The 26,193-nt window shown below is 40.9% G+C and overlaps 1 protein-coding gene across 7 annotated transcripts in view; it reads right to left on the bottom strand.

Moving 5' to 3' along the window:
- Positions 1-26,193, bottom strand: part of FAR2 (fatty acyl-CoA reductase 2) — a 138,494-nt gene that overhangs the window by 27,559 nt on the left and 84,742 nt on the right. For all 7 annotated transcript variants that reach the window (XM_071733376.1, XM_071733374.1, XM_071733372.1 and 4 more), the window contains 3 exons: positions 9,015-9,190; positions 6,234-6,413; positions 434-611 (listed from right to left, as the gene is read on the bottom strand). In XM_071733376.1, coding sequence (XP_071589477.1) covers positions 434-611; positions 6,234-6,413; positions 9,015-9,190 — 534 coding nt within the window. The remainder of the gene's footprint in view (positions 1-433; positions 612-6,233; positions 6,414-9,014; positions 9,191-26,193) is intronic.

Raw genomic sequence — 26,193 nt, 5'->3', positions numbered from 1 at the left:
ATACCAGAATGCATCAAGACTACAGTTGATCCCCAGATCTCATGTTTGCTCAGCTAGTACAGAACTGCCCTGCCTGTCTGTCTGGGCATGAGCCTCTGTGTGTAAGACTGTCACTTGCAACTCCAGCATCCTGCACCATTATTATCCTTCCTCTTGTAATTAATGCTTAAATGTGTCCATTTCACATGGAGCCAAGAGTGTTTTTTGAAAATACTGAAGAAGGTTGCCTGTTCTATTCTAGCACAGGCCTCCACCTCTTCTACATGCTTTCCTATGAACTGGAGTACCTGTTTCTCAAGTGGAGAAACAAAGTAGGAGAAGAAGTGGAGAAACGAAGATCTCTCCTACAAGTAGGGAGAGATCCCTGACAACACTGCAGCTATAGCTGTATCAAAGGGCTCTTGGTAGGGAAATGCTGTGTATTCATGCTTACTGGGAAAGGCTCGTGCCAGCTAGCTCCCACGATGGATGGCCTGATGATAGCAATGTTCAGGTTTCCTTTCTCTTGCTGGATCAGGTATTCTGACAAGGCTTTGGTGTAGGTATAAGTGTTGGGCCAGTCCCCAAGCAGCTTGGGTGTGATGTCTTGAATGATAGATTCATCCAGCCACCTACGGGGAACAAGGAGAACTTCATTATCTGCCATGCAGAGAGAGAAAAGACTGAGGCAAAGAAGACCAGTGAGACAGGAACCCTCACCTGAAACAAAGGATAAGGAAGTCAAAGCCACTTAAGACAAAGCAAGGAGCAACTGGTTGGGACTTACAACAGCTCTGTGGGAGAAAGGTTACTTTTGTCTTTAAAGCGCTAAATAACTGATGAGCTTCCTGGTATTCATGGTATTTACACAATCCCATTTTTAAGGCAAATTCTTGTGTGCTTTATTCTTCACTTCAATCTGTAGCATAAATATACCCATGGTCTACAGCTTTCCAGCCTAGCACTCTCACTAGGTAGTGCTCATCTTTAGCCAACACAGTCCCCTAATACTCCTGAGTACCTCTCAGGAGAACTTTGGTAACCCTGAGTTACTGAATCGAGTAGCATTACCAATGTCTCAAAAGTGAGAACAATGTGCTATAGGGATATTATATATAGGATTATTTACAGTGTTAGATATTCCATCTTACTGGTTTTATACAGGCTTGCTCGCACAGGAGATTAGAAAACTGTCAGTGCTAGCTGCTTTAAAAAAAAACAACAAAAAACCAGAAAACCAAACCAAGCCTTGCTGAGGTGTGGTGTATTTTTTTCCTTTTCTTTTTAAGGTATCTATTCCATCAGAATACACCTTTTAAGAAGTGGCCCTTACCACCATGGTGCTGGAGCAAGGGCCTAAGGCTCTAAAGCTCTTCTCCCTGGCACACCATCAAGACTCCATCAGTCCTGCCAGCATTTGGGTCTAAAGGACAGGAACTGGCTGTACTTCCAGAGCCCTTGGACACTGCTGCCAATCCTTGACAGGCTTTCAGTAGTCTGGTGTTACAGCACAGAATCAAAGATTAACTCCTATAATCCAATTTGTAATTAAGTCAATGGACTTATAGCTCAGACTAAAGGGGCAGGCTCTTCCCGGGGGCATTGCAAGGATAGAGTTTCCTGTGGGTCCTCGCCTCACCCCTCTTTATCTTCCAGAAACAGGAGGAGGTCAACAGAAGAGGAATAAAGTGGAGACTGTCACACCTGGAGAATTACTTGATTGTATCAACTTAAACATGCAAACTCCTGATGGCTGAGGTGGCACTCAGATGGCTCTCTTTGGACACAGATGGAAATTTTACAGGAAAACTGTTGCAAGAAAAAACACTGAGTCACCGAAACTGCAAAACCACTTGCAGTGAAACTCAGTTTTGCAGTGAGTTAAAAAAAAATCTGTCAGTTTTTATTTAGTGAATAGAAATTAAATTTTTAAAATCAAAAAGCCTTACAGAGGCACACTTTTCTTTGCAACCTTAGTCCCATGCTTTAGAAACAAGGCAGAAAAAGTGTTTGAGCATAAAATATGAATCTGAAATATGAAGAAGCTATAAGGAGCACAAAATATTGACTTAATTTATAAAGCCTTTTTAGGCAGGCACTCTCAGCTAAATTGCCAGTGTTTGAATCTGTTGAGTAATTAATTACCAGCCTACCAAATGGAGATGTCCATTTCTGCAGACCCTGGTAGAAGACTAAGTTCATTCAGGAACTCAGACTAAGTTGCATACAAGTCTCTTTTATTTTATTTTTTTTATTATTTGTTTTTGGTTGGTTGGTTTTTTATAGTGCTAGGGACTTACAGGTAGTTGTTTCTCACAAAGCAAAGACAGCTAAGTACAAGGAGAAGAAATTTCCCCTTGCCCTCATCCTTCCAGACAGGGCTCTGCATTACTTTAAGTGGTCATCAAGAGGACTAAGTACCTGTCTGTCTCAAGGGTACCATCCTACCAGGTGATCTGATCTACCAGCATTACCATCACAGGAATGCTGAGCTGACAGTTCAGTGAGGTGAACTGTTCCTACTCCTGTGACCTACTTTGAAGATACCAAAACACTAAATCTCAAAGCCACTGCTTTTGCTCACTGCTGCAGTTGCCCCACAGAAACAAGAGATGTGAATTAAACACCACATACATGCACCAAATTACTCTGCCATAGGAAAACATAACTTTGTTATGTTAAACACTTCGCATTAATAAGACTCCTTCTTGTAAGTAATGACAAATCTACATTTTCTGCAATAACAAAACTAGTTCTGGTCAGCTCACACTCCACCATGTGCCATGTTCCTTATCTCAGCACACCCTTCAAAGCTGATTTCCCTCAGCTTTAGATTAAGGCAAACCTTGCTTGATGCCACAGATTATATGTTTCCTCTATTGGCAGCATTTAGAAGTGTGACTTTTGCTTTACACAGATTAACCCTAAGGCTTTACTTGCAGGTTAAATATCAAAATACTGGAAAGAAGAGATATAATAGGAGGATTAGAACAGAAAAGAAAAAGAAATAGCCAGGAGTCCTACTTGGGATTCCAGTTGAATAAAGAATCACAAGAATGTATTAATTGCATGGCCAAAAGCATCATTAAATGAATCTGTGATTGTGCCTCTTAATGCACTCTTAGAAGGACCTTTTTAGACAAAGTTTGTTTGTAAAGGGAAGCTCTTTCACACATGGCTGATGCAAAACCTGACCTGTATTTCTTCTCCCTTAATGAGGGGAGGTTTTACTTCCTTGCATGATTTTTTACCCACCCCACCTCTACATCTTTTTGATTGTGATGCATGTTAATCCCCTTTTTTCCAAAACCCTCCATACCCAGATATCCACATATTTCTTCCACTAACATGATAAATAATAAAAGGTGTGTCTCTCCCATCTTCTTTCAGTTCTGCTTTACATTCTGTGGGTCTCTCTCCAAGTAATCCTCTACCCTCCACATTCCCTCTATCCTTCACATTCCCTCTATCCTTCACATTCCCTCTATCCCATCCTACTTGCATCATGCCCCACCATCACAGGGACTTTCCTCACCCTGCATGGTCTTCAGCCCAATGCTTCTCCTTCATATATTGCTTTTGATTTGCAGAACACTTTGCAAACCAATGACCCTGGAGACAGTGGTTTTTCAACAAGGCCCACCTGGTTTCAATGCCTTAGAAAGCAGGGGTTGTACTTGCTGTGAGCAATTATAAGACTACCTGAAAACAGTGTAAAGAAACAGATGCCATCCTAGATGAGGACATGCTGTGACTTCTGTCACACTAAAAGTATCAGAAGGTGGTGAACTTCTGGAGTGTGGGACATAGGAAAAGCAGTAGAACAAACTGAAAAATTTAAACTGAAATAAGCATGAAAACCCATCTCTAATTATGTGTCTAAGAAAAACCCAACATACTACTAAGATAAACACATGAAAGAACACATCTGAAAGCCCATCCTCTGTTACTCAGCCTTTCTTTCAAACATCATCCTCTCTGCTATACATGCCAACTATGACAAATGAATTCCTAGTGTCTTAAATGAAGCAGCTGAAGTAGCAGCCTCTGGGGTAGCCAGGCACTTCTGCACATTTCTGATTAGCATTCTGTCCTTTGCTGGAGTCTTTTTTTATCAGAGCCATCAACACTAATTGTTTCTAAAGCTGCAAGTGATGAGGCACTGAAATGGAATATTGATAGTGATAAACTCCGAAGGATGTTGTAAAACTCAGTCAGTGGCAAAAAGGTGGTTGATTAGCTTCAGTGTAAATAAAGGTAATGCATTTAGGGAAAAGCAGTCTAAACTGGTATTAGAGGTTGCTGAACTCAGAACTGGCAATTGCAGCTCAGCAAGAGCTCTTGGAAGCAGAGCTGACAGCTCTATGAAATCTCCAGGTCAATGAGTAGCAGCAGACAAAAAAAGTCAGTGAAATGATGGACATCATCAGGCACTGAGAACAAGACCAACGGGGCCATCTGGAAGCTATTTAAAGAAAACTTTAAGGGGCTACACCTTGAGGACTACATGCAGTTCTGTTTAGACCCTGCATCTCAGGGACACAACAAAGTTTAAAAAGGCAAAGGAAGGGCAAGTAAAATGAAGAAGACAGATCAGTTGGCATATGAGGAGATAGTAAAAAGGCTGGGACTCTTTGGAGTGCAGAAGAGAAGGATCAGGGTGAAAGGAATATAGATTTGCAGAACTGCAGAGGTGGTGAATAGGGCAAATGCTGCAGATACTGCAATGCTGTAACTACATGCAAAAAACTATTACCATGACAGCTTGAAACAGGTGTAAGAAGGCTTGTCTTTAGTCAGCAGTCAGTGAACCTCTGGAACTTGCTGCTACAGGGGTTGTAGAGAGAGAACACCAGAAAGTTCAAAATGGAATTAAAAAATGGATCCAAAAAGTATAGGATGTAACACTCCTCATACTACAGTTCACTCCCTGGGAGGCTACAAGGGGAAACAGACTGCAAGTATCCAGGCTTCTGCAGTTACCTTAAACAGCATCTCTCATTGCCACTGTTGAGGGCAAGACACTGGGCCAGACAGTCCATTGCTATTAGGATATTTCTTATGTTTTTATCATGCTCCACTTATAAAGGATGAATAAAGGATAAACGACAGATGACTACTAGCTGGAAGTAAACATTCCAGAATATGGGCTTTTGGAGAAATTCAAATAGAAAACACCGATTTGTTTGAAGTTTCCTGGAGTAGTGCTTAGACAGTGAAATTATGTATTTAGACAAACGATTTTTTGACATAAAAATGCAATGGTTCTCCTAGTAGACACTAATTCATCTCATCTCCTATCACCCTACATCAAGGAGAAGAAAGATTTTTTTTTACCTGCTCTTTGGGTTAACATTTCACACATCATATCTCACAAATGGAATACCACTGGAGAATAAATGAAAACAAGCTTAAAGCTCCAGGAAAATCCTTCTAAGGGACAGGTTTTCTTGGGCCTTTATCATCAGATTTTTTTATTCTCTCTGAGTATTCATTTTGGTAAATTCAGTTAAACAAGATTTTTTTGCTGTTCCGTCAATCCTGGATTCTCACAGTGGACTCTTTTCTAAAACAGTCTGTTCCTAACTCATCCCCATATAGCTCTCTTTCAATACTACAGGATTGTTGGAATAAATGGAAACAAGGTTGAAAAGCTGAAGAGAAAAAGGAATGAATATAAAGTAAAAGAAAATTTTCAGTTATTATTAAGTTAGCAACAGAACTCGGCCACAGAGAAAGCAACATGACTCCACTTGTGCATAACTGCTGGACTCTCATGAAATCACAGAGTCGTGTCCGAAATAATTCAGAGGTAGTGGAAATCACAGGATTATTAAGTCTAACTTATGATGTTTCCTAATACTTCTGTATTTGGAAAAGTATTGTTAAGCTCTACCACATGTTTTAAAGCCTGACTTCAGCAGTTCTCCAGGAAAAAAGGCTACAAAACAGAGTCTCTATTTCTTCTGTTTTCAATAAACCTCAGCTCATTTCAAGAGAAAAATCTGGAGATACTGGGTGAGATTTTGTGGACAGCAACCCTCAAAACCCCATAGAACAAAAGCTCTCTCTTCCCTTGGTCTCACTCTCATGGTCAGCACTTCTTACTGGCATGGGTGTGCACAGGCAAGGCCATACAACAAGAACAGCAACCATGAACAGAAATCCCACCGGGGAGGTTGCGTGGACAATTTCCTCTTTGGCAAAACAAAGCAAACCCAGCGCTTGGAAGAGGCCACGCAGTTCCTACTTACTCTACCAAATCGAAGAGCTTCTTGGGTTCAGCTGGGGGTGGGTAGATGACTTCATCTATGCATTTCCTGACACAGTTTGCATAGGCAGTGGAGATGTGGACAAAGGCCTCGAGGTTCTGCATCTGCCGGGCCAGCTCCAGAAGCCGCTGCGTGCCCATCGCATTCAGCTGCACTGCGTGTCTAAAGGGGGAAAGAGACATAATGTATTTCACTGGGAAAGTATATATCAAAACTGGGCATTTTCCAAAGCCCAAGTAATGAAAAGAGAAGGAAGAGAAAGGGTCACAGCAGCATGGAAAACTTCAGTGGGCTAAAACAGCTTTTTCAGAACTGTTGGATCCACTGTTCTGCTCACAGTCTCCTTACTCAAGTCAAAGGATCAGAGGTAACATTTCACTAAAATCCCAAAATCTAATATATTTGTTACCCCCCTTCCAATAACCACTGGGGCATTACGGTTCCTATGGTCCCTATCCAACTTTCTCCTTAAGGAACCTGAGAAACTTGACTTATACTTGAGAAACACATGGTCTCAGTAAGCAGGAAAAGGTCCTTGAGCCCACAAAAACAGTTTCATATTGAGAGAAGACAAAATCAGAGATACCTTAAATTCTGAAGGAATGGAGAAGAGGACTGGCTAGCAAAGCTGAACTTGAAGCACCCAGCATAGCTAGAAGTTGTCCTAAAGGCTATCTGCAATGGATCTCAGTGAACAGATATGCAACTTTTTTGTATCTTTTGAACAGGAAGAAAAACATTTTCCTGTACAGAAGGGAAAAGTCTAAGGAATATGCCACCTGTTCAGCCCAGGGGTAGAAACTTTCAACAATATGGTCAAGATCAGGAATAAAGCTATAAAGTACTGTGTACACAAAGGACATTAATTACAAGAACACTGAAACAAAACTGGAAATAATCCAGATGAATGAAAACAGAAGGTAAGGATATCACTAACGTTTGAATGACAATACCTAAAGCCAGAGATACTACTTTTTGTAGTATGCTGCTACTAAAGAATAACATTTTCTATAGATTTCTATTTTCTCCTGCCCTTCTCGCAGGACAAACACTTCTACATTAGTTTCATCTCATGTGGATATTACTCTTCCATGTACAATTTCTATTCAATTACATCCCTTCTAGGAGAGGGTGAACAAAACTGCAGTTGGAACACAGGCCCAGCATGGATTTCAGCTGAGATATTCAGAGTTCCTTCAGGCCTCTAGGGGAATATCATCTAATTGTGGAGATTTGTTACTCTTTATTTTTTGTATTTATATCAAAACTGCATCTACTAATATTTCAGTAGAACAGTTTCTCAGATTTTTGCCCTCAAGAGTTCCAGAATCTGGGGAATTCCCTAAATATACTGTATGCTGATGTCAGTAATTCATTTAGTTTCTCTGCTGTTGCTTTTTTAGTATCTTGATAGCATTGCTTTTGCACCTCCCTTATCTATTGACTCTTCATATTCTGTAGCAGGCTTTGAAATTCTGCCAGGTTTAAAAAATATTTTTCTGTGTGTGTTATTAGCAAATTGCTGCTCAAAATTGTTTGAGATGCAGTACTGTGCTTTCACATTTAAGTTTCTAGAACTTTCACCCAAATTATATATCTTGTTACTCAGACAGGGATAATTTGATTTAAAGAACTTCAACAATTCAACAGCTATTTTGCTCTTGTTATCTTAGGGAGATTTTGACAGATCACATGCAATCAGCCTTTAAATAGTTTTTACATTGCCTGCAAGCAGATGAGCATTTTAATTTTTTTTTTAAACACAGTAGTTTCCCTTTGATGTTACCTGCCACTATGACTTTTTTTTTTTTAATTGTTTTTAGCATGATTATTTGTGGATTGATTTAAGAACATTTATGGTTACCAATGCGGTGCAGTGCTTTGCTACTTGTACCTTGAACCGGTTTCTACATGTGGCTCATGGTTAAATCAAGAGCTGCTTCCTTTCTGGTGGGTTATCTAATCAGTTGTTGCACAAAACCATTATTCATGGTGGACACAGTTGATATCTATTTAGCCTTTGGATGAGCAAATGAAGACATCTCTTAAAAATTGTGTTTTCAACTCTTACAGCTTCAGTGTTTTTTAAAAAGCTGTGATGATCTGGCAGTCTAGATCTGTTTGTTGACCTTTACAATTTACACAGAAGCAGCCACACACCTAATCTTGGTTTAGTGGCTTATTTCTGCTGTTCTTTCTTAATAGAAAGTCTGCTTAGACAAGCAGTCCCATGGGAGCTCCTTCGGAAACTGAGCATTTATTGGAAACAGTTAATTATATTCAGCGTTGGGTATTTGAAAGCTTATGATAGGCTATCTGCTCAAACCTCATTTCCCTCTTTGTCATGCAGTGACAAAGAAAGGCCATTAACACCAGCTTTAGAGACAGACACAACATAGTTTCAGTTCAAGCTGTCTCCAGCTAGTTCTGCCAAAACATCTCCCTCTTGACCTAAAACACATTTTTTCCTTATCCCAATTTTAGGTCATACTTAACTCCCTTACTATATTACAACCCGAGCTTGCAGTACTTCCTTCTGTTCCTATGGAAATCTGCCAAGATACTTCACTTTTGATGTGCATATGCACATGACATTTCCAGAGCATTCACACTGCACATTCAGCTCAGAACCACATGTAGCATGAAAACGTAAATGGGGAATTATTACTGCAGCTACACAAGGATGCACTGAATGGTGTGTTAGGGACTGGTAATGTGCATTCTGAACCATGCTTAGGAAATAGAGAAAGGAGGAGGACATACTTCAGGGGTTCATCAAAGCGAACTGTTGCTGCACAGTGGAAGACAATATTGACCCGGGTCAGAAGCTCCTCCTCATCTTCAGCACTGATGGCCAGCTTGGGCTGAGTGAGTTCAGCATTAATAGGCTTAATCTTCTCGTGGAAATTAGGGCAATCTTCTCGGACCCTGTCAAAGACCTTGAAGCACAAACAGAGAGAGATCAGGTACAGAATTAGGCTACTGAGGTCAATTTGATTAGTAGCCAGTCTGATTTTATATCAACCAATGAAACTGGCACAAAAGAGAAAGCCTGGTTCTTGAGGGTGGACACAGGTGAGATGATAGAAGGGTTAATTAGCTTGTTCTCTCCCATGGGAAAACCTCACAGGGGAAACAGAACAAAAATATCAGAGGTAATGTATTGCCCTGAAGAGAGGAATGGTTCTCTGTACCTCCTGTTTCTTGGGACAGGCACTGAAATGCCTGTATCACTACAGCTCCTGCAACCATTCTCTGAGGCTGCCTGTGGGACCATAATGGGAGCAAAAGAGGATGGCAGAGTATGGAGTAGGAAAGCCTGGGAAACATTGGATTCAAGCAGTTTTCTTCATGGTTTCACAAAGAATTTGAGGAGGAGGGGAGAGCAGGGCACATTCTGGCTTCTCCCCTTCCTTATGCTACTCCTTGCCTACTGTCATTTTGTTCACATCAGATAAATCCTGTGGGGAACTGCCTTTGGGAGGGAAAGATGGGGAACCTCAATAACCCAAACTGCTAAAGCTGCTGACTGCCACCAGCATTTTTGCATGAGTGGACAGCTGTGCAGCTAGCTGGCCTCTCAAGCTGTCTTCCAGCCCTTTTTTTTTATGACTACGATCTACAGCTCTTTCCAATACCTGTTTTCTGCCCAGTCTTCTGCCAAATTACAAGACTATGCATCTGTCCACTAAAAAGATCCTCACATTTCTACATATTGTCCTGATGCTGAGCATCTGGGGCTGCCAGTCTGCCTAAATTCCAAGATAGCAGGTACCCTGAACAATGGTCCCCAAACCTGCTGAAAATAAAGGCAAATCAATACTGTAATCACCTGAAAAGTGCTTGTGTGAAAGCAGCAGGTTCCTCAGCTGCCATTTTAACCCTGTGAATAGCTCAGAGTCACTGACAGCAGCATAGCAGCTCTTGGCACAGCTCTGCCTGCACCCAGAAAGCAGACAGCTACTACTGCAGGTTCCACCTGCAGACCTTCTACTTGGTAAATCTCACAGGAAAAGAAGCAGCTTGAATTTCCAAACACTGTATGAGTTTGCTGGAGTAGGAGAGGATATGAAAAAAATCACCCTGAGTTTAGACGTGCTTTTTCTAAGGTTTGTATTGCTGGCCAGGATTATTGTATTCGAGCAGATTCAAATAAAATACTAGTAAAAGTGAATCCAAAAAAGCTCTTCCCTTTCAGGGGTGGAGCGACAGAGTAGAGGGGTAGATAGATTAAACAGAACAGAGAGGGGTCTGAAGAGGGGGGTCTGAAATCAAGATTTCAAAGATTAACTACACTTCAAAGGTAAAGTAGGCCACTGATACAGGCTAATCAGTCATTTTAGTTGGAAAATACCTTAAATATCACCAATCCCAACTGTTAAAGCACTGGGAGAGACTGCTGGTGGATGCTGTGGGCCTTTGCATGCATTTATAAGATAAATGCCTAGATAAGCATTGCCAGGAAAGGCAGGGGATAGCTGAATCTGCCCCGGGGCAAAGGATGGTCCAGCTGGCTTCTCAGTAGCTCTATTTTTTTTGGTTGTTTCCACTAGTCTGTAGCTTACTCATCAGTAACACCAAGTTTGCAAATCTCTTTACCATCAGGGCCTGTTCTTTGCTAGAGATTGTTCTCTGTGTGAGTTGCCCAGTACTTATGTAAGAGCAGAAATTGTGCTACACAGATTAAACATACTAAAAAAGAAACACATAGGAAAGAGTAAATTGATACTAATAGCAGTATTTTCTAGTTTGAGAAAGGGATTACTGTCTTTCTGATTATCTGACAACTTTATCTATATAAACCTCGTTGTTCTTAGGGAAAATGAATTACAAGAAAATCACTAGCCTTCCCCATTATGCAGCCCACTCAATATTTCATGTATAAAGCACACAGCTGCACATCCTTCATAAACCTGAAACTTGAGCAAGTTAACAGAAGTTGGGACTTGATAATGCCATTTCATTTATCTCAGCTGAACCCAACTATTTCAGCAATGTAATCTAGGCAAGAAAATACAGACAGAGAAAACTAATCGTGGCAAAGATGTTGGTGAGAACCAGGTGGACCCTGGGAACTTGGTTCACAACATCTGAAGTTCTGTACTGGATACTATCAGCATTAGTGTCTGAAAAAGCTTTTCTTCTAACCAGAGGACACTAGAGTGGTTGTCCAAATATCCATCATCTCATGAGAGATCACACACACAAGCAAACCCTGATGAGACACAAAATGGAAAGGTTTCTCTGAGAACCCATGTAAGACCAACAATTTTGCATTTGTTTGTTCTGCTGAAAAAACAAAACAAAACAACAAAACAAAACCAAAAACCCCACCCAATGAGAGGTATTTTATATTTGTTTTACTTTGGCACAAATAATGCAAAGGCAGAGAAAGAATGAATCAGCCCTTTCTCCATTTCAGTCATGGTGTATAAAAGGAAAAGCAATATTTCTGCAGTGCCACCACTGCTTGATTTTGACAGTTTTATCCTGTCCAGGTACCATCTCCTCCTGATGTTCCCACTGCAGATAATATCCTCTTCAGTTTCTCTGCTTACTCTGAGGTACTGGGTACTACCACATGCCATTCCACAGCTGTAGTTTTTCAACCCCTTCACTGATTCACCGAATTTTTCTGCAGGACAATGGCAGTTTCTAAATGGAAGCTCAGAAATCAGCACACTGCTTTGGAAACCTTCTGGATCACAAGAACATTCAGTTCCTCACCACCATTAAATCAGATAATAGAAGCAGCTGTTTAATCCAAGTCTGCTGCTTCTTTTATGGTGTCTGACGATCTCAGACTTGTCAGTGCTTTATAGGAAAGTGTAAGAAGATTAAAATATAAACAAATGCAGCTTATTCAATACTATTTCCTACAGCTAAAGGACTGCTTAACATAAAGATGATGCTTAGTCTGCAGGCAAACAATAATTGTATCTCTAAATTCTGATTAACTCAAGGGTATATATAATAAGTCCCCAAAACTGCACCAGGCCTAAGGATTGTTCTGTGTTTTCTTTTTAGAAGTCACCTGCCAATACAAAATACATTGAATGGACAGAAGTGGGCTGGCATGCTATACGCTTGGAACTGCATGAAAACACTGGCCAAGTCAGCAATACTTCAGAAGTGATATATTAATTACCTCTGGATTATAGTGAACAGAAAGGAAATATGTTTGATTTCAAGTTGATCAACCGTGTCCAATATTAATTAAACTGAGGGGAATCGGTAATAATGTATCCTGCTTTCAGTCTTTGAGCATCTTAATGCATTCCAGGGAAATGCTGCTGCCTTGACAAAACCAGAAGAAATTAACCTAATAACTTCTATTCTCATTTTAAGCCTCAAAATAGGATTCAAGTTGTGCACAGGCTGTTCTGTCTCTCAGCAGAGGTGAGAATTTCACTCTGCAACTTGGTGATTTGTTTCTTACGTTATAATCAGGCAATTTCCACTTATAATAATAAACTAATTTCTGTGATTTCCATTCACATTGTCAAGCCCTTATTATGAAAACAAGACTTCTAGAAATTCTCCCAACATTATACTTGAGTGTGTTTGATGGGCATCTCTTTCCCTGTTCCTGCCCACTTAAGCTTCAACCTCCCTTCCCAAAGGATACCTGTTACTGTGTCCTCTGCTCTTGCCTTAAAGCATGTAATAGAGAGATTTCTGACCGTCAATGAGAAATTTTCCTATAACACACAGACACAAAAACCTTAAAGAAATGGCAAACCGCACATCTATGAAACAGCACAGCTGAAAAATAAAGGAACTGCTGAATAACGTAAAATGCAAAAGGATTCGCTTCTTTCTCAGAAGACATTTTCAGTGGAGAAAATACAAAATAATGGAAAGTAGAGTGCCTAAGCCATAGTCTATTTCAAAAAGAAACTTAAAAGAGTTTGGTAAGACTTGTGTCCTTCAAACAGGCCTGGGTAGTCTGTTTGGATACATCAGTCCTAATCCCTAAAAAACCCAATTTACTGTAACAGGCACCATTCATGATGGCACTTCATTGAGAAAGCTCGGAAGGAGAGGAAGCAGTTCTCCTTCTTGCTTGGTGATGTTATCCAACATTATTTCTTGAGCTCTCCCATGATGTGAAGAGCTCATCTTCCAAAATGCTGAATAAACATGTCCCGGGAATGCCAGCTGTGCTAAAGGTGGGCTCCTGCTCTTCATCCTGTAGTCAGAGGAGTCTGTAACTCACAGAATGGTTTGGGCTGGGATGGACCTTAAAGATTATTTAGTTCCAACCCCCCTGCAGGGGCAGGGACACCTTCCACTTGACCAGGTTGCTCAAAGCCCCATCCAACCTGGCCTTGAACACTTCCAGGGGAGGGGAGTCTTCACAGCTTCTCTGGGCAACCTGTTCTAGTGTCTCACCACCCTCCTAGTGAATAATTCCTTCCTACTATATAACCTAAATCTGCCTTCTTTCAGCTCAAAACCATTGTCCTATCACTACATGCCCTTGAAAAAAGTCCCTCCCCAGCTTTCCTGTAGCCCCTTCAATGACTGTACTGGGAGGCTGCTGGGAAGTCTCCCTGAAGCCTTCTCTTTCTTCATCATGAACATCGCCAACTCCCTCAGTCTGTCTCCACAGCAGAGATGCTTCAGCCCTTTGAGCATCTTTGTAGCCTCCAACAGAGCAGTGGTGTATAAATGTTAGGGCACAGCCTATATATAGATGTACAAAGTGATATCCTGGCCTGTGTGTCCATCCCTCTGAGACTTCAGTGCCAGTGTCATAAGTGGATATGAGAGACCACCACAAATCTAAACTAGTGAAGGTACCAAAGTCATGAGAACAGCTCTTTAATAAAACAGCCAAACAAAAAACCCCCAAACAAACTGATCTCTGCAGTTTTATTCTGATGAAAGGGCTCATCCCAGTTGTGTTTGCCACTGATAAAATCCTCCAGTACAGTCTTGAAGGAAGGTAGGTAACTACTTACAGAACTGCCATTCTACAAATCTGAGAAATAATTGGGCAGCTTCTTGACATAAAGTAATTAGCCTGCAATTAATTTTAGCCTGGTACATTTCCAGCAATAAGCATCAGGACTGCTTAATCTAGAAATGCGTGAAAATGCATCTCAGGCAGCATTAATGGGCACAGACCTTTTGTCTCCCTTGTGCACTGTCTGCCTCATTTCCTCTTCAGAAAGTTGCTTTTAAGTATGGTTCTTCTCAAGGCAAACACAGCATAATTCATCTAATCAGTTAGAAAGCATGCAGCAGAGTGTTTCTCATTACAGGGAATCAAATGGCTTATGCTTCAGTCTACAGCTATTACTTTCCCCTGAGTAGAGCTAATGTAGTGGAAATACAGTACCCATGACCAACATTTAGTAAACAAAAGAGCTGATTCATTTTAAGGCTACAGAAACAAAGAGACAACAGACAGTAAATTTCAATATAGATCAGTCAAGGCTAATACATATAGCCAGCTATTTAGGATGTGGTTTTAATTGGCCAATTTCCTTGAAAATTGGCTGCTGACAAAGCCTGCTGTTTTCTAGCAAGAATACTCGGGTTATGTGTCAGTTAATTTGGGACAGTAACAGGAGCTCTTTCAGAGACATGCATTGTAGGCAGGAGCATTAGGGACTTGATAGACACAGCAAAACTTTCAGTTGTCTCTAGTGCCATTATACAGGTGGGTGGCAAAGTCACAGAACATGGAGCTTTTTTACATTCATCACCGATGTTTCTTGTGCCCTTATGTGCTACTTAGTGGTATCTCACTATCAGCATTTGATGGAATGTTTGACATTTAAAACAGGAGAAGAGTTTAAATGTGGAGAAAGAAGATTGTAGCACTCAGAGCTTCCATTTAGTATATTCCTTGCCATGTATTCCCCAGAATTGTTTTCCTTCTCATCCCTCCTCTATAAAAATGCCCCAATGTGGACATAGGTGAAGGGGGAGTCAGTGGCCAAAGGATCACAGGAGCACTTGGAGACAACCAGAGTCCCATTCATCTCCCCTTTCTCATTCTCATCATGCAGAATTTGCAGGTTACTACTAGGAAATCACCTCATGTACCTGGAAGTGCTATATAGTGCCGAGTTATCCAGACATAGGATTTGAACCTGCTTTTCCATACCCATTGCCATAATTACAGATCTTCGAAGTTTCACTGCCAGATTTGCTTGGGCACCAAGGAACTTCAGGAGTGTTTGCTAAGTCCCCCAAAAGGCTAACCAGACAGGAGTCAAGGCTGTGCCAAACACAGATTTTTACTTCTTGGAGATGTTTATAGAAAGAGCTTAAAGTCATATAAGGAAATTGCCAAATAACAAAAAAATTAGTTTCCCATTTTAGAGTACCTAACAAAAATCAGGATGACTTTTAGGAGTCTATGGAGATTGGTATTGCAACTGTCAGTGTGATCTCCAATGCAGCCTCACTTACAATTACATTAAAGCACATTATATAAGACAGGTTCCTTCTCTCTGAAATATAAGCTGCATGTATATAGTCATGCAAATAGTATGGAGAGGAGTTTTGGGGAACTGGGAGACCACAAGTAGGCAAGCAAAGTGTGCATTCAGATAAGAATCCCATTTACAGGGAGCCTTAGTAGAGGAAGACAGCCCATACAGAGCTCCCTATAGCTGCACATCTGGCTGCCCAGGTAAACCTGGCTCATAGGATCACAAAGAGGAAAAGATCACACAGCCCAGCTCTGCAAGTGAGAGAGATGCAGTCCTGGCTGCAAAACAGACACTCTCAACTGTGAAGCTTCCCAGGACTGAATGATGTGAAAAGGAGGCCATCACAGGCTAAATTCAGCACGATGGCATCCTCAGCCAGCTGCAAAACAGCTGAGCCTGCACAACACAGTCAGCCTTAGCTCTGCATAGCAGTCCTTGTTTCTATCATTCCTCTGATGGCTGGAACTGGTTGAGCCCCACAGAAGTTTTGGGATCTACCTGCCCATGTCTCTGTTAGACTGCACAGCAACTCATAATCTCACTACCCAGTGAAAACAGAGCTCTGCCAAAAAGTCACCAAGAGATCCCCACAACCTGAGACATCCTGGCAACCTTATTTCAGCTACACCCTGAGGGTACTTCTCCTTCTGCTACAATCCTGTCTCCCAAGAGAACAATCAGGCACATCGTTTGTCACACAGATACAGCTGAGGAAGCTAGCACATAACCTGGGTAACACAGTGCTGGTCAAAATTTTGCTTCAAGGACAAATCTGTGGATATATCTGGGTCCTATGACTCCTGCAAGTATATCCAGCAGTCTTGAGGTGCTCCACAGTGAACCTGAGCCCCTCAAAAGAGCTCTTCCAAACTAACTACTGCAGCAGTTGTGGCAACCTAGGGTAGATGTTCTGCACTTCCATACTCCCTTAAGCTCTCTGACCATTTCCTGAAGCACAAAGAAGAGAATGCTGTTATGAACAGGATCACAGGTAATGTGGGCACCAATCCATCGTGGTTAAAAGTAGGAAGATGCATCTTCCTGCATCTTGGAAGCAGGAAAAAAAATCCTTGGATGTCACACAGAACAGAAATTGAACAAATCAAGACAAGTGCATTGAATATTTAAAGTGACTCAAATAATAAAAAAGGATTTTTAAAACCTTGTAGTGAGATGACACTCAAGCACAGAGAGCTGAACATCTGGGAAATAGTACAGTAGAAGAGTAAGTCCTCCTAGCATGAACTACGCTGGAATTTTCTGGGATGAGAGGAACAGGCTGTCACCAAATGGTGAGCCTTGTGCTGAACCTCCCTCACGTAAGAGAGCCAATGAATTCTGTGGAAATATCTATACCTGTAAATTAAACTGTGCCAGGTTATGCCCTGGGCAAAGGAACTCAATCATAAATGTAGGTTCACTGTTAGAAGGCTCTTAGCACAATTTTGCCCTGACCCAACTACCAGAAAGATGGACCAGTTCCTGGTCAAAAGTGAGGAATTAGCCTGGACCAGGGGCATATATCCTATATGTAGCCATGCTTTGGAAGGTAAGACATTTTAATGGGATAAGTGCAAGCCATTTCATGCTGGTCTCAGTGCCTGAAACCCATTCCAAGAACATTAAATTTATGGTCCTTGTCAAACAGTATGATCATTTAATCTTGGAAGTTTTGCATACAGGGAGTCTCTCTCATTTCACCCATTTTTTTTTTTTTTTTTTTGCATTCACTTCAGATACAAATATTTTGGCCTTCTTATGCCATTCCACATATATTTTATTAATCACAACAATGTGATTTTTGATTGGTGCTTAAAAGAAAAGCTCTGAGCCCATGTACCTCATCTTATCAGTTATCTGCTTCCTTTCCTTACTGTCACTTAACTGTAATCATATGCACACAGTAAGGCTACAATCAGCACACACATTGAGTAAATAAACTGGAAAATTACTGGGAGATGATTGGAAGGTAATGCAATCTGTAAGGTTAACGGGAAGAGCAGGGACACTACAAGAAGTGAAGGCACTTGTGAAAAAGAGGCTGAGTCTAATGAAGAAGAAACAAGTGAGATTCTAAGAAAACATCTAAGAAAGGAAGACAACCATTTAAACCAATTTTCTGTAGAGTCATTATTTGAAGCAAGCAGGGAAGTAAAGAGTTACACATAATCCTTGATTTCCATCCAAGAAGCCTTTAGCTTAGGGAATTTAAAACTTACTTTAAGAAGATAGAACCATCTGTCCAAATAGTGTCCAGCTGCTAATAGCCCAGTGTGGCACTTCAAGTACCACCCTTACCAAGGATCAACTGTAATCAATGGTCCTGATTTTGGTCATTTCTCAGAAGAATCCCTGGAAACTCTTCAGAAATGGTTGGAGAAGCCCACATATAAGCCTGACAGCTGGATTCACAGCTCTGGCCTTCCCTCTAAATCCAACCTCATTGCATGTTATAGAAAATATGGACTGCTTTCTGTATTTGAAACCACTTTTGACAGTGTTTGATCAACTGGTTCTGCCCATAAGAAGTATTCTTGAAATTCACCTCTATTCACTTTATCAAGTTATCCTGATGTAAGGAAAAGGCAAATTGGGCCCATGAAGTGCACCCCAGCCTTTTGGCACATTTACTCCTTTTTCTACTGCCCTTGGTATCATCAGACAGGAGGTGCAGTTTTCAGAATGAAGATACCTGTTGTTAGGAGGACCACTTAATGTCAGCTTGTGATAGTAACACTTCTACCAGGAGCAGATGTCACCCAATTCCTGGTACTAAGATCAGAGCATTGCCACAGATGGTTCAGTTACACCATGTGAAAATTTTCTCCTGACCGTGCCATTGATGTTGGACCTGCCTAGAATGCTCTGACAGGGCTGATGGTATGAGACAAGCCAGATGATGTTTCACACACCCTGCAAGAATTTTCCTCCTCTTCAAGGCAGCACAAGATAAGAGTGAGGTTTGGGGTTTTTTGCAGTCAGGTAGGAATTTTTCTTTTTTCTTATTTTTCTGTTTTAAATAAATAGTAGAGAAATCCAGATATTTTACTGCAGAAAGAAACACACACACATTTTAAAGAGGATCAGGAAAGCCATATGAAGTGTCCTTAAGCCAGGTTCAGGTTTTAGCTTACTCTGGAATCTCTCTGAGACTGCTGAAGGGTAATCAACCATTAGAAGCCTGACTTCCCACTGCCAGCTCTCCTACTAGTTCTTCCAGCTAAAGCCATAATGTTAAAACTTTCTGATCAGAGGATGTGTGGCTCAAGACATCTTTCACACTGAAATGCAGTCTTCATTTCACTCAAAAAATACCCCAAATACTCTTCATCTATTATCAAAAAAGTTACTTGTCCCTTCAAGTACATTTTCACCATTTACTCCTTCCAATGGAGACCAAAGAGGAGAATTCATGTAAGCTAAAATGGCATTGATGTTTTCCCCATGCCCTGCCCTCAGCTTCTAGATGTAGATTTCACCAATAATTTTTCTGCTACCCAGTTCATACCAGGCAGAAAAATGAGCACCTGGGCTAATTATATTTCAGGTGCAACAAATCACTTGCCCATGTGTCACCAGAAAGAGCAATGTTTTCAACTAGGTTGAACAACAAAGTTGTTTGTCCACAAAAGTCTTCTCATCTGTCTGAGCAGGGATTACAGCTAATGAGCCTGTGTCCTTGGCCCTAGTCCTGTGAGGTTATAAATTAATTTAATTCTCTAATCTACCAGTGAAAAACCCTGTCCAAAGGAGTCTGGAAAAAATAGCAAATATACCACAACTAACTAAGCATACTGAAATATACCTCTTAACCTTTGTAGTGGTTACACAAACAAGAAATTATCTGAAAAGGACCACTTGCATGAGGCTATATATCCTAACTATATATTTAACTGAGGGAAACACAACCCATCTTTACATTTAGTCTTCACCCATGTGCCACATTCAGTAGACAGAGCCTATCAATTTTCCAGATTCCCTGGGGGAAAAAAACCCCAACAAGCCAATGCTTAAGGATTTAACCCAAACATAGCACCTTTAGGGCATACAGCTCCCCCTGAGCTGTGCTGAGTCTGCAGGGCTAATAGACCTAAAATTGCATTTCAGTCAATACAGTGATCAAATGAGTCCTGAAAATACACTGTCAAGCAAGAAGGGAGCACTTACTTAACTGCTTTCAGTTCTTGCACTGAAAAAATTGAGATGTTGTTTATCTAATTCCCAGTTGGTGGTATGGTCAAACACCCCGAAAATGAAACACCAACTTATCAAATGGCTGGCAAGGAGCTCTTAAGAGATTACTCATGACTAAGCAAATAGCCCACAGTACTGGGTACTTCTGTAGGGGAAAATCTCTTTCATGGGGAGAGACTTTAATACACCCACTCAGCAACCTGGTGTCAGAAATGGTTCTGTATTGCTCACAAAAGTCTTTCTCAGTGCTGGTAATTAAACCAGGACCTTTAAGAAATAAGTTTTTATCAACACTATCGGACTGAAATAAGCGTAAGTGAAGACTCTATCAGTTTTAATTGTATGTATCAGTGGATTTACAGGATGAAATCTTTCTTTATGCAAACTACCACCCCCCTGGGCAGCTGCAGAGAGAGGCACCTTCAGCCTCACAGGCAGGCAATTACTATTGCATCCTTGTGGTTCCCACCACTCTGAAGAAGGACACATCTGAGACAAATATGCAGCACAGTCTCCTGCTGCTTCAGTTCCTCCCACGTTTGAAGATCCACACAACAGGGCAGTTTCCTACTGATCAGATCTGTGCTGCTGTCACACAAGGAAGCCCAGGTCAGGCAACCACATCTGAATCACTTATCAGTGGCTCAAAGATACCTACTGGTCATCCCAAGTATGATTTATCACTCTCTTTTTTCTGTCAAGACCTTTGGAGATACCATGCAAAATTATGCTGACCTCCATCAGAAATTCTCAAGGGTTTCCTACACCACCTTCAAGTGGATAGATGTGGATCTGTAGAGACATAATTTCTGCTATCACAGAATTCTTTTTCATTCCAAGTTTCAAGTGCCTGGTTTCCTGCCCTCTGTGCTCAATGATAAATACATGAACATTTTAAAAAGAAACAGCTCCATAGAATACTGTCCATAGGAGAGCTATTAAAAAGCAATTTATTTACCCAGGAGAATTACCACTGACAAGTATACAACAAGCAGCCTTGCTTCATAGTTCATTTCTTTGTTTACACTGTGGTTACCTTTCATATTTCTATTCTTCAGCAAATCAGCTTGATAGATTCAGTCTTTTTTGAGAGTTGGTCTTAGGCACTAGAGTCTGCTCACCGAGAACCATCTGTTCCCCAAGATCTCCCTCCCACACACCATGGTAGAATTACGCCTACAACAAGTTTCTTCTATTAGGAACAAAAAGACTATAACAAGCTGGTTGACATAAGTCCCTAGGGAGACAACACAAGTACTCATGTCTTTGTTCATAACTATAAAGCGTTTATGTGTAATACCCATTACTCAAGGACTGACTCTGGAGTGTAAGTGAACTCACCTGCCCTTCCCTCTCAGAGTCAGAATTTAATACTAGGAATGCTTTAAACCACAGTGGTATCATCACAAGGAACTAATGTGGAAATCTGAACAAATTCTCTTTGTCAGTCATCTGAGAAACATTTAAGAGAGGAACCACTGGTTTTTTTTTTATTGTCTTCCCCTTCATGCCTAATGGAGACAGTATTATCACCCAGCCTGTGTCAGTGTTAGGTCAGTGCAAACTGGAATAGATCCACTGACACCATGTGTTTCAGCTAGAGAGATAACTCATCTTTTTTATGTGAAAGTTCATATTGGCAGTTTTCCCTGCAGTACAATATCCACACTTCAGTTACAGAGGGCAGCTGGCCCAGAGGTTAACATACTGACCTGGGATTTAGATATGGATTTACAAGCTTCAGCTCCCTACTCCATACAGATTGCTGATTCCAAGTCCCTTGCTACAGTACCAAAAGCTCAAGAGCTGTGCAAGATGTGGGGCTGGGGAGAGAGGGAACAAGGTTGTACAAGCCCTCCTTCCTCTTCCACATCACAGGCCCTAATTTCATTGAGTGTGTTTATGTTCAAGTTAGGGGTGATGCCTCTCAAATTTCTTCTCTCTGCCTCTGACCTTTTGGTGATCACTCAAGAGTCACCTAATCTTTCTGACTCAGACTCATCCCATTTACCTTACCTAAGTAACTGTCTGGGAGAGTTTAATCAGATTAAACTAAAAGAGCCAACAGGTCTATAATGAAGGCATCATCTTGCATCAAATCTGCAACATCTGCCAAATAATAACACTAAAGCAAGGGGTCTCATTCAAAGTACAGGACATAGAATACAGACAAGAACCCAAACTGCAGCCTGTGCTACGCGTTTATGCTTCACCAAATACCAGGATCAAGTGCACCCTGGGTAGTTGTCACCTTCATTCATGTCACTCAAGCAAGAAGGCAAATTGCAGTGGAGGAGTGAATAAATACATGCCATGCATTCAATAGAAAACAAGCTGTGAGGCGGTGAAAAAACCAATTGCTGTTTTCAGGCTGAAGGGGAACACTATTGAAGAAACAGCTTCTGTCTTGAACTTTATCAATACAGTATTTTCACTCAGTGCCTTAAGGGACCTGCTGAACCAAGCCCCTGGGGCATGCTGCTTGCCTTAGAGAAAGTCTAATCTCTTTTAGCAAAATGCTGAAGAAATGGCATTTCTTGGCTCTTCATCTTGCCAGTGTTGCAGCTCAGGAGCCCTGGCATCTTACTGGTGCATGGGTTCAGAGATGCTTTTGGAGCTCAAATCTAACCTTACTGTTAGAGTAAAAACTAATAGGAGAAGTTGGTAAATTAAATGGAGTTCCTGCTGGAGGACAGGAGCACAAAATGAGGTGTAGGCAGAGAGTTTATCCAGGGACCCAAGATCTGCAGGAGCTGACCTAAGGCGTATTTGTTCCTAGGCCCCGTATGACAGCAGCTACAGGGGATGTTTCAAAGAAAAGATGTAAGCAGTCTGCATCAGGCTTTCACATCTTTTCAGATAGGTCTCATTCTGATTTATAGGATGAAAGGATTGGTTCAAGTGTGAAGTTATAACACTGTCTTTCTGTACATACTTTACTTGCAATATATTTTTATCCATACAAATGTTTAGTATAGCTTGAAACCTCATTTCATTGCATCAGTAACAACACATATAATTAATTTAAAAAATCCAATTATTCCTTAGTAACATAGTCTCTCCCTTCCTTCCTTTTATTTTCACTAAATGTTCCCTTTGCTGGGCACTGACTTTATCTCATTTTGGTTTTATTTATTTTTAGCACAGATGTCTTTGGCTACTCAGGTTTCATGTTCTGCTGATTCTCCTGATGCCAGGGATTTCAACATCTATTAGTGCATGAGCGATCTCTTGTCCAGTATACAAAGCTGATTGCTTTCCTAGAGAGCATCTGCATTCCAAGGAACTCACTGTTTCCATAGGCACTGGGACAGCAAATGTAAAGAGCATGGTTTCCAAGTTATGTGAGTAGCTGAAGAATGACACTCACTGAATGTCCTTGAACCTTCCAGATTAGGTTTGAAGCAGGAGAGACCAAAGGATAAGTAAAGGTACTCCAGACATATCTTTTGGCTTGTAAATAGTTTTTTGATTAAATATTCCATTAATACTTAACTATTACATAGCATTTTTCTTCAGTAAGGTTTTTATAAAAAAGAGCTATGTAATTTTTCAGGGGAAGAAAGACACAGACTTCGAGTGACTTACCCAAGGTCATATAACTAAGCAGCGGAAGAACTGGGAGGAGGCTATTTTAAAGCCTTTTAAGAGGCCATACTCCTTCCTTAACTAAGTGCTTCTTTCCTGAGAGCTGCAATTTGAGTGCCAAATTAACATTAAAATTACGGCACTGACTCAAAGGCAAGCTTATGTTGAAAAAAAATTTCAGCACACATATTTTAGGATCAGGAATATTATCTCTCTTTAACCGAAGCATAAGATATTTCAATAAAGGCAGAATACATTGGTGTGAATGGTTAAAAAAAATTGGGCCTGTGAAAATATCTGTTCCTTTTGTAGGTACCATGTGCTCTACTTGGTCACTGTTCATTGCTTTTCTGTTCAGGAGACCACAGGCCCCAAGGGAGAAGGAAGGGGAAGCACAAGGCAGAGTGATGTCAGTTCCAGAGGGTTTCAGCCCTATGAGAAACAATTAAAGGTGGTAGTAACTACAGAATGCCTCTGCTTGTCTTCAAGCAGGCTGGGATGATCACTCTTTCCACCTCCAAGCTTCCAAAGAAAGAGGGTACAAATAATTGCTTGGCTCTTCATGCTTCCTCTACAACCCCCCCCCCCCAAGTTTCTGCCCCATTTTAATGAGGTTCTAACATTTATCTGGAGTAAAATTGCCTTGAGGTAGCAATCCTAACATGTCCTATAGAGTTAACATAGTTAGGAAATGTGGAAATTGACACGTGGTAATCCAGGGGTTTCAACTAAACAAAATGCAAGAAGTGAAAACTGTCCTCAAAGGACACATCTGAGTGGGACCAAGGAGTGACTGATGTGTGTGGCTGAAGCAGACACAGGCGAATTAAATTAATGCCTGTATAGCAACTAAGGTAGAAAATCAAAAGAATCTTCTCTGCAATTCACAGACCAACACAGAGGCAGCTGTGTCAGCTCTCATTTGATGTAGTACAGATCCCAAATAAGCATTGAAGCAGGAGACTAAATGGTACACGAATTACAGAAACAATCTCAGATCTCAAAAGCACTTCTTCAACAGCTTTTCACATTGCCCAATTTGTGTAAATGGATAGATAGCATTCACTTGGATTAGGCTAAATGTATGTCGCTGCTATAGAAAACAGCAGGGAACTGATGCCTTAGGATTGCTAGAATTTGTGTTTTCATGTCCCCTTCAGCAGGAGGCTTATCTTTGCAGGTTTTTATGGACACAAACAAGGCTTCAGCTTAGCCACACCCCGGGGCCTCTAGCATTAAAAAAGTCTGCTCATTCTTGCAAGAGTTGTTCAGTCCCCCACTTTTCTGCAAAGTAATGAACCGAGCACACTCCAAAATAGGGTTTTAGAATCTTCCAAGGCAACTAACTGTATATTTGACAAATCACATATGAATGCATGTCTTCTGCAACTGGCTCAGACTAGCACTCAGGGTAATCTAACAGTGTGTATTTCCACGTAGAAGTTGTGACTTCTACTTAAAATGATTTGCTTTCTCTTACTGTCAATAGGTAAATGTTCTCCTTTGCATCAAAGACAATGTACATATTCACAGAAACATGCCCCCATTTATGTGCACCTGCTTCACGGCTATTTAAAATACACAATGGCATACATGAAGCCTTACTATCACATACAATTGGCTTTTCAGTTAAATGGAAAATTTAATATGACAGAAATTGGTTTTCAGCCTGGTTTCCAAGGAAACATTTCCAGCACTATTGGTGGAGGTTACAGGTTGACTGTCAAGCCCATGGTTTCCTTTGTTCCTGGCCTATCAGTTTGATTTCTTTTATCATCTGGTCTTCCCTCCTGAATAACATGCTAATAGAGGGGGAAGGGTTCCTTAATGCATGAAACATAATCACTGTTTCCCAAACAGCCTTCCCAGAAGAGAGACATTTTAAAAACAGTAGCAATGATTAAAGGAGAATAAATGAAATTAATGTATTCAAATTAATTTCAAACACGATACCCAGATTTGTATATGTACAAGCCTGTGGAATGTTGATAAATATCTACTGGAGATAATCTACCATTTTAGTATTTACCCCTAACAAACAGATGGACTCCCACATTGCCATTTCCAGGAGTACAAACACATTCCAAAACAAAAAACGAAACAAGGAGTTCTAGAATACCTGTGCAGGTCTTTAAGCATATGTGCCAAAGGTGAGATTCTATAAGCCATTAGAATGCCCACATTTGCTACAATTACAGGTGATGTAATCACTTTTAGGAGGTGATGAAGACTACAAAAGGTCAATCACCCACATAATTTCTTTTTGAAGACAAAAGGCAATACACACTGGAGTATGTATATAGGACAGAAAATGGGCTTCAGACTCACCTGGGGCAGAGGAAAGCTGCCTTTGCCTGGTCACTTTGCTTCTTACAGAAAAAAAAAAAAAAAAGTGGTTGGTGCAGAGGAAGAGAGGGCAGCTGGATATTTCCATGCATGCAGAAGTGAAGCCTTGCTTAATGAAATTACACAGACTCACATGTGTATCACTGCTGCTGTTTCTACTTTTGCCCTTACTCTTGTTTCTGCTCACTCTTTTTTTGCTCCTTGACAGGGCAAAATACAGGGAATTGTGGTGGTTCCCATCTCCTTCCAAGGACACACTCCTCTTCCCAGGGCATTCACATGAGCCCATACTACAGTATTTTTGCTTCTCTTTACCTTTTCTAAAACCTCTGTAGTGCCAGAAGGCTGGGCATGTCTCTTTT

Source organism: Heliangelus exortis, chromosome 1, assembly GCF_036169615.1.
Source record: "Heliangelus exortis chromosome 1, bHelExo1.hap1, whole genome shotgun sequence".
Classification (NCBI taxonomy): Eukaryota; Metazoa; Chordata; class Aves; order Apodiformes; family Trochilidae; genus Heliangelus; species Heliangelus exortis.
Note: the sequence above shows the minus strand (reverse complement) of the source record. Positions and strands in the feature narration are given on the sequence as shown.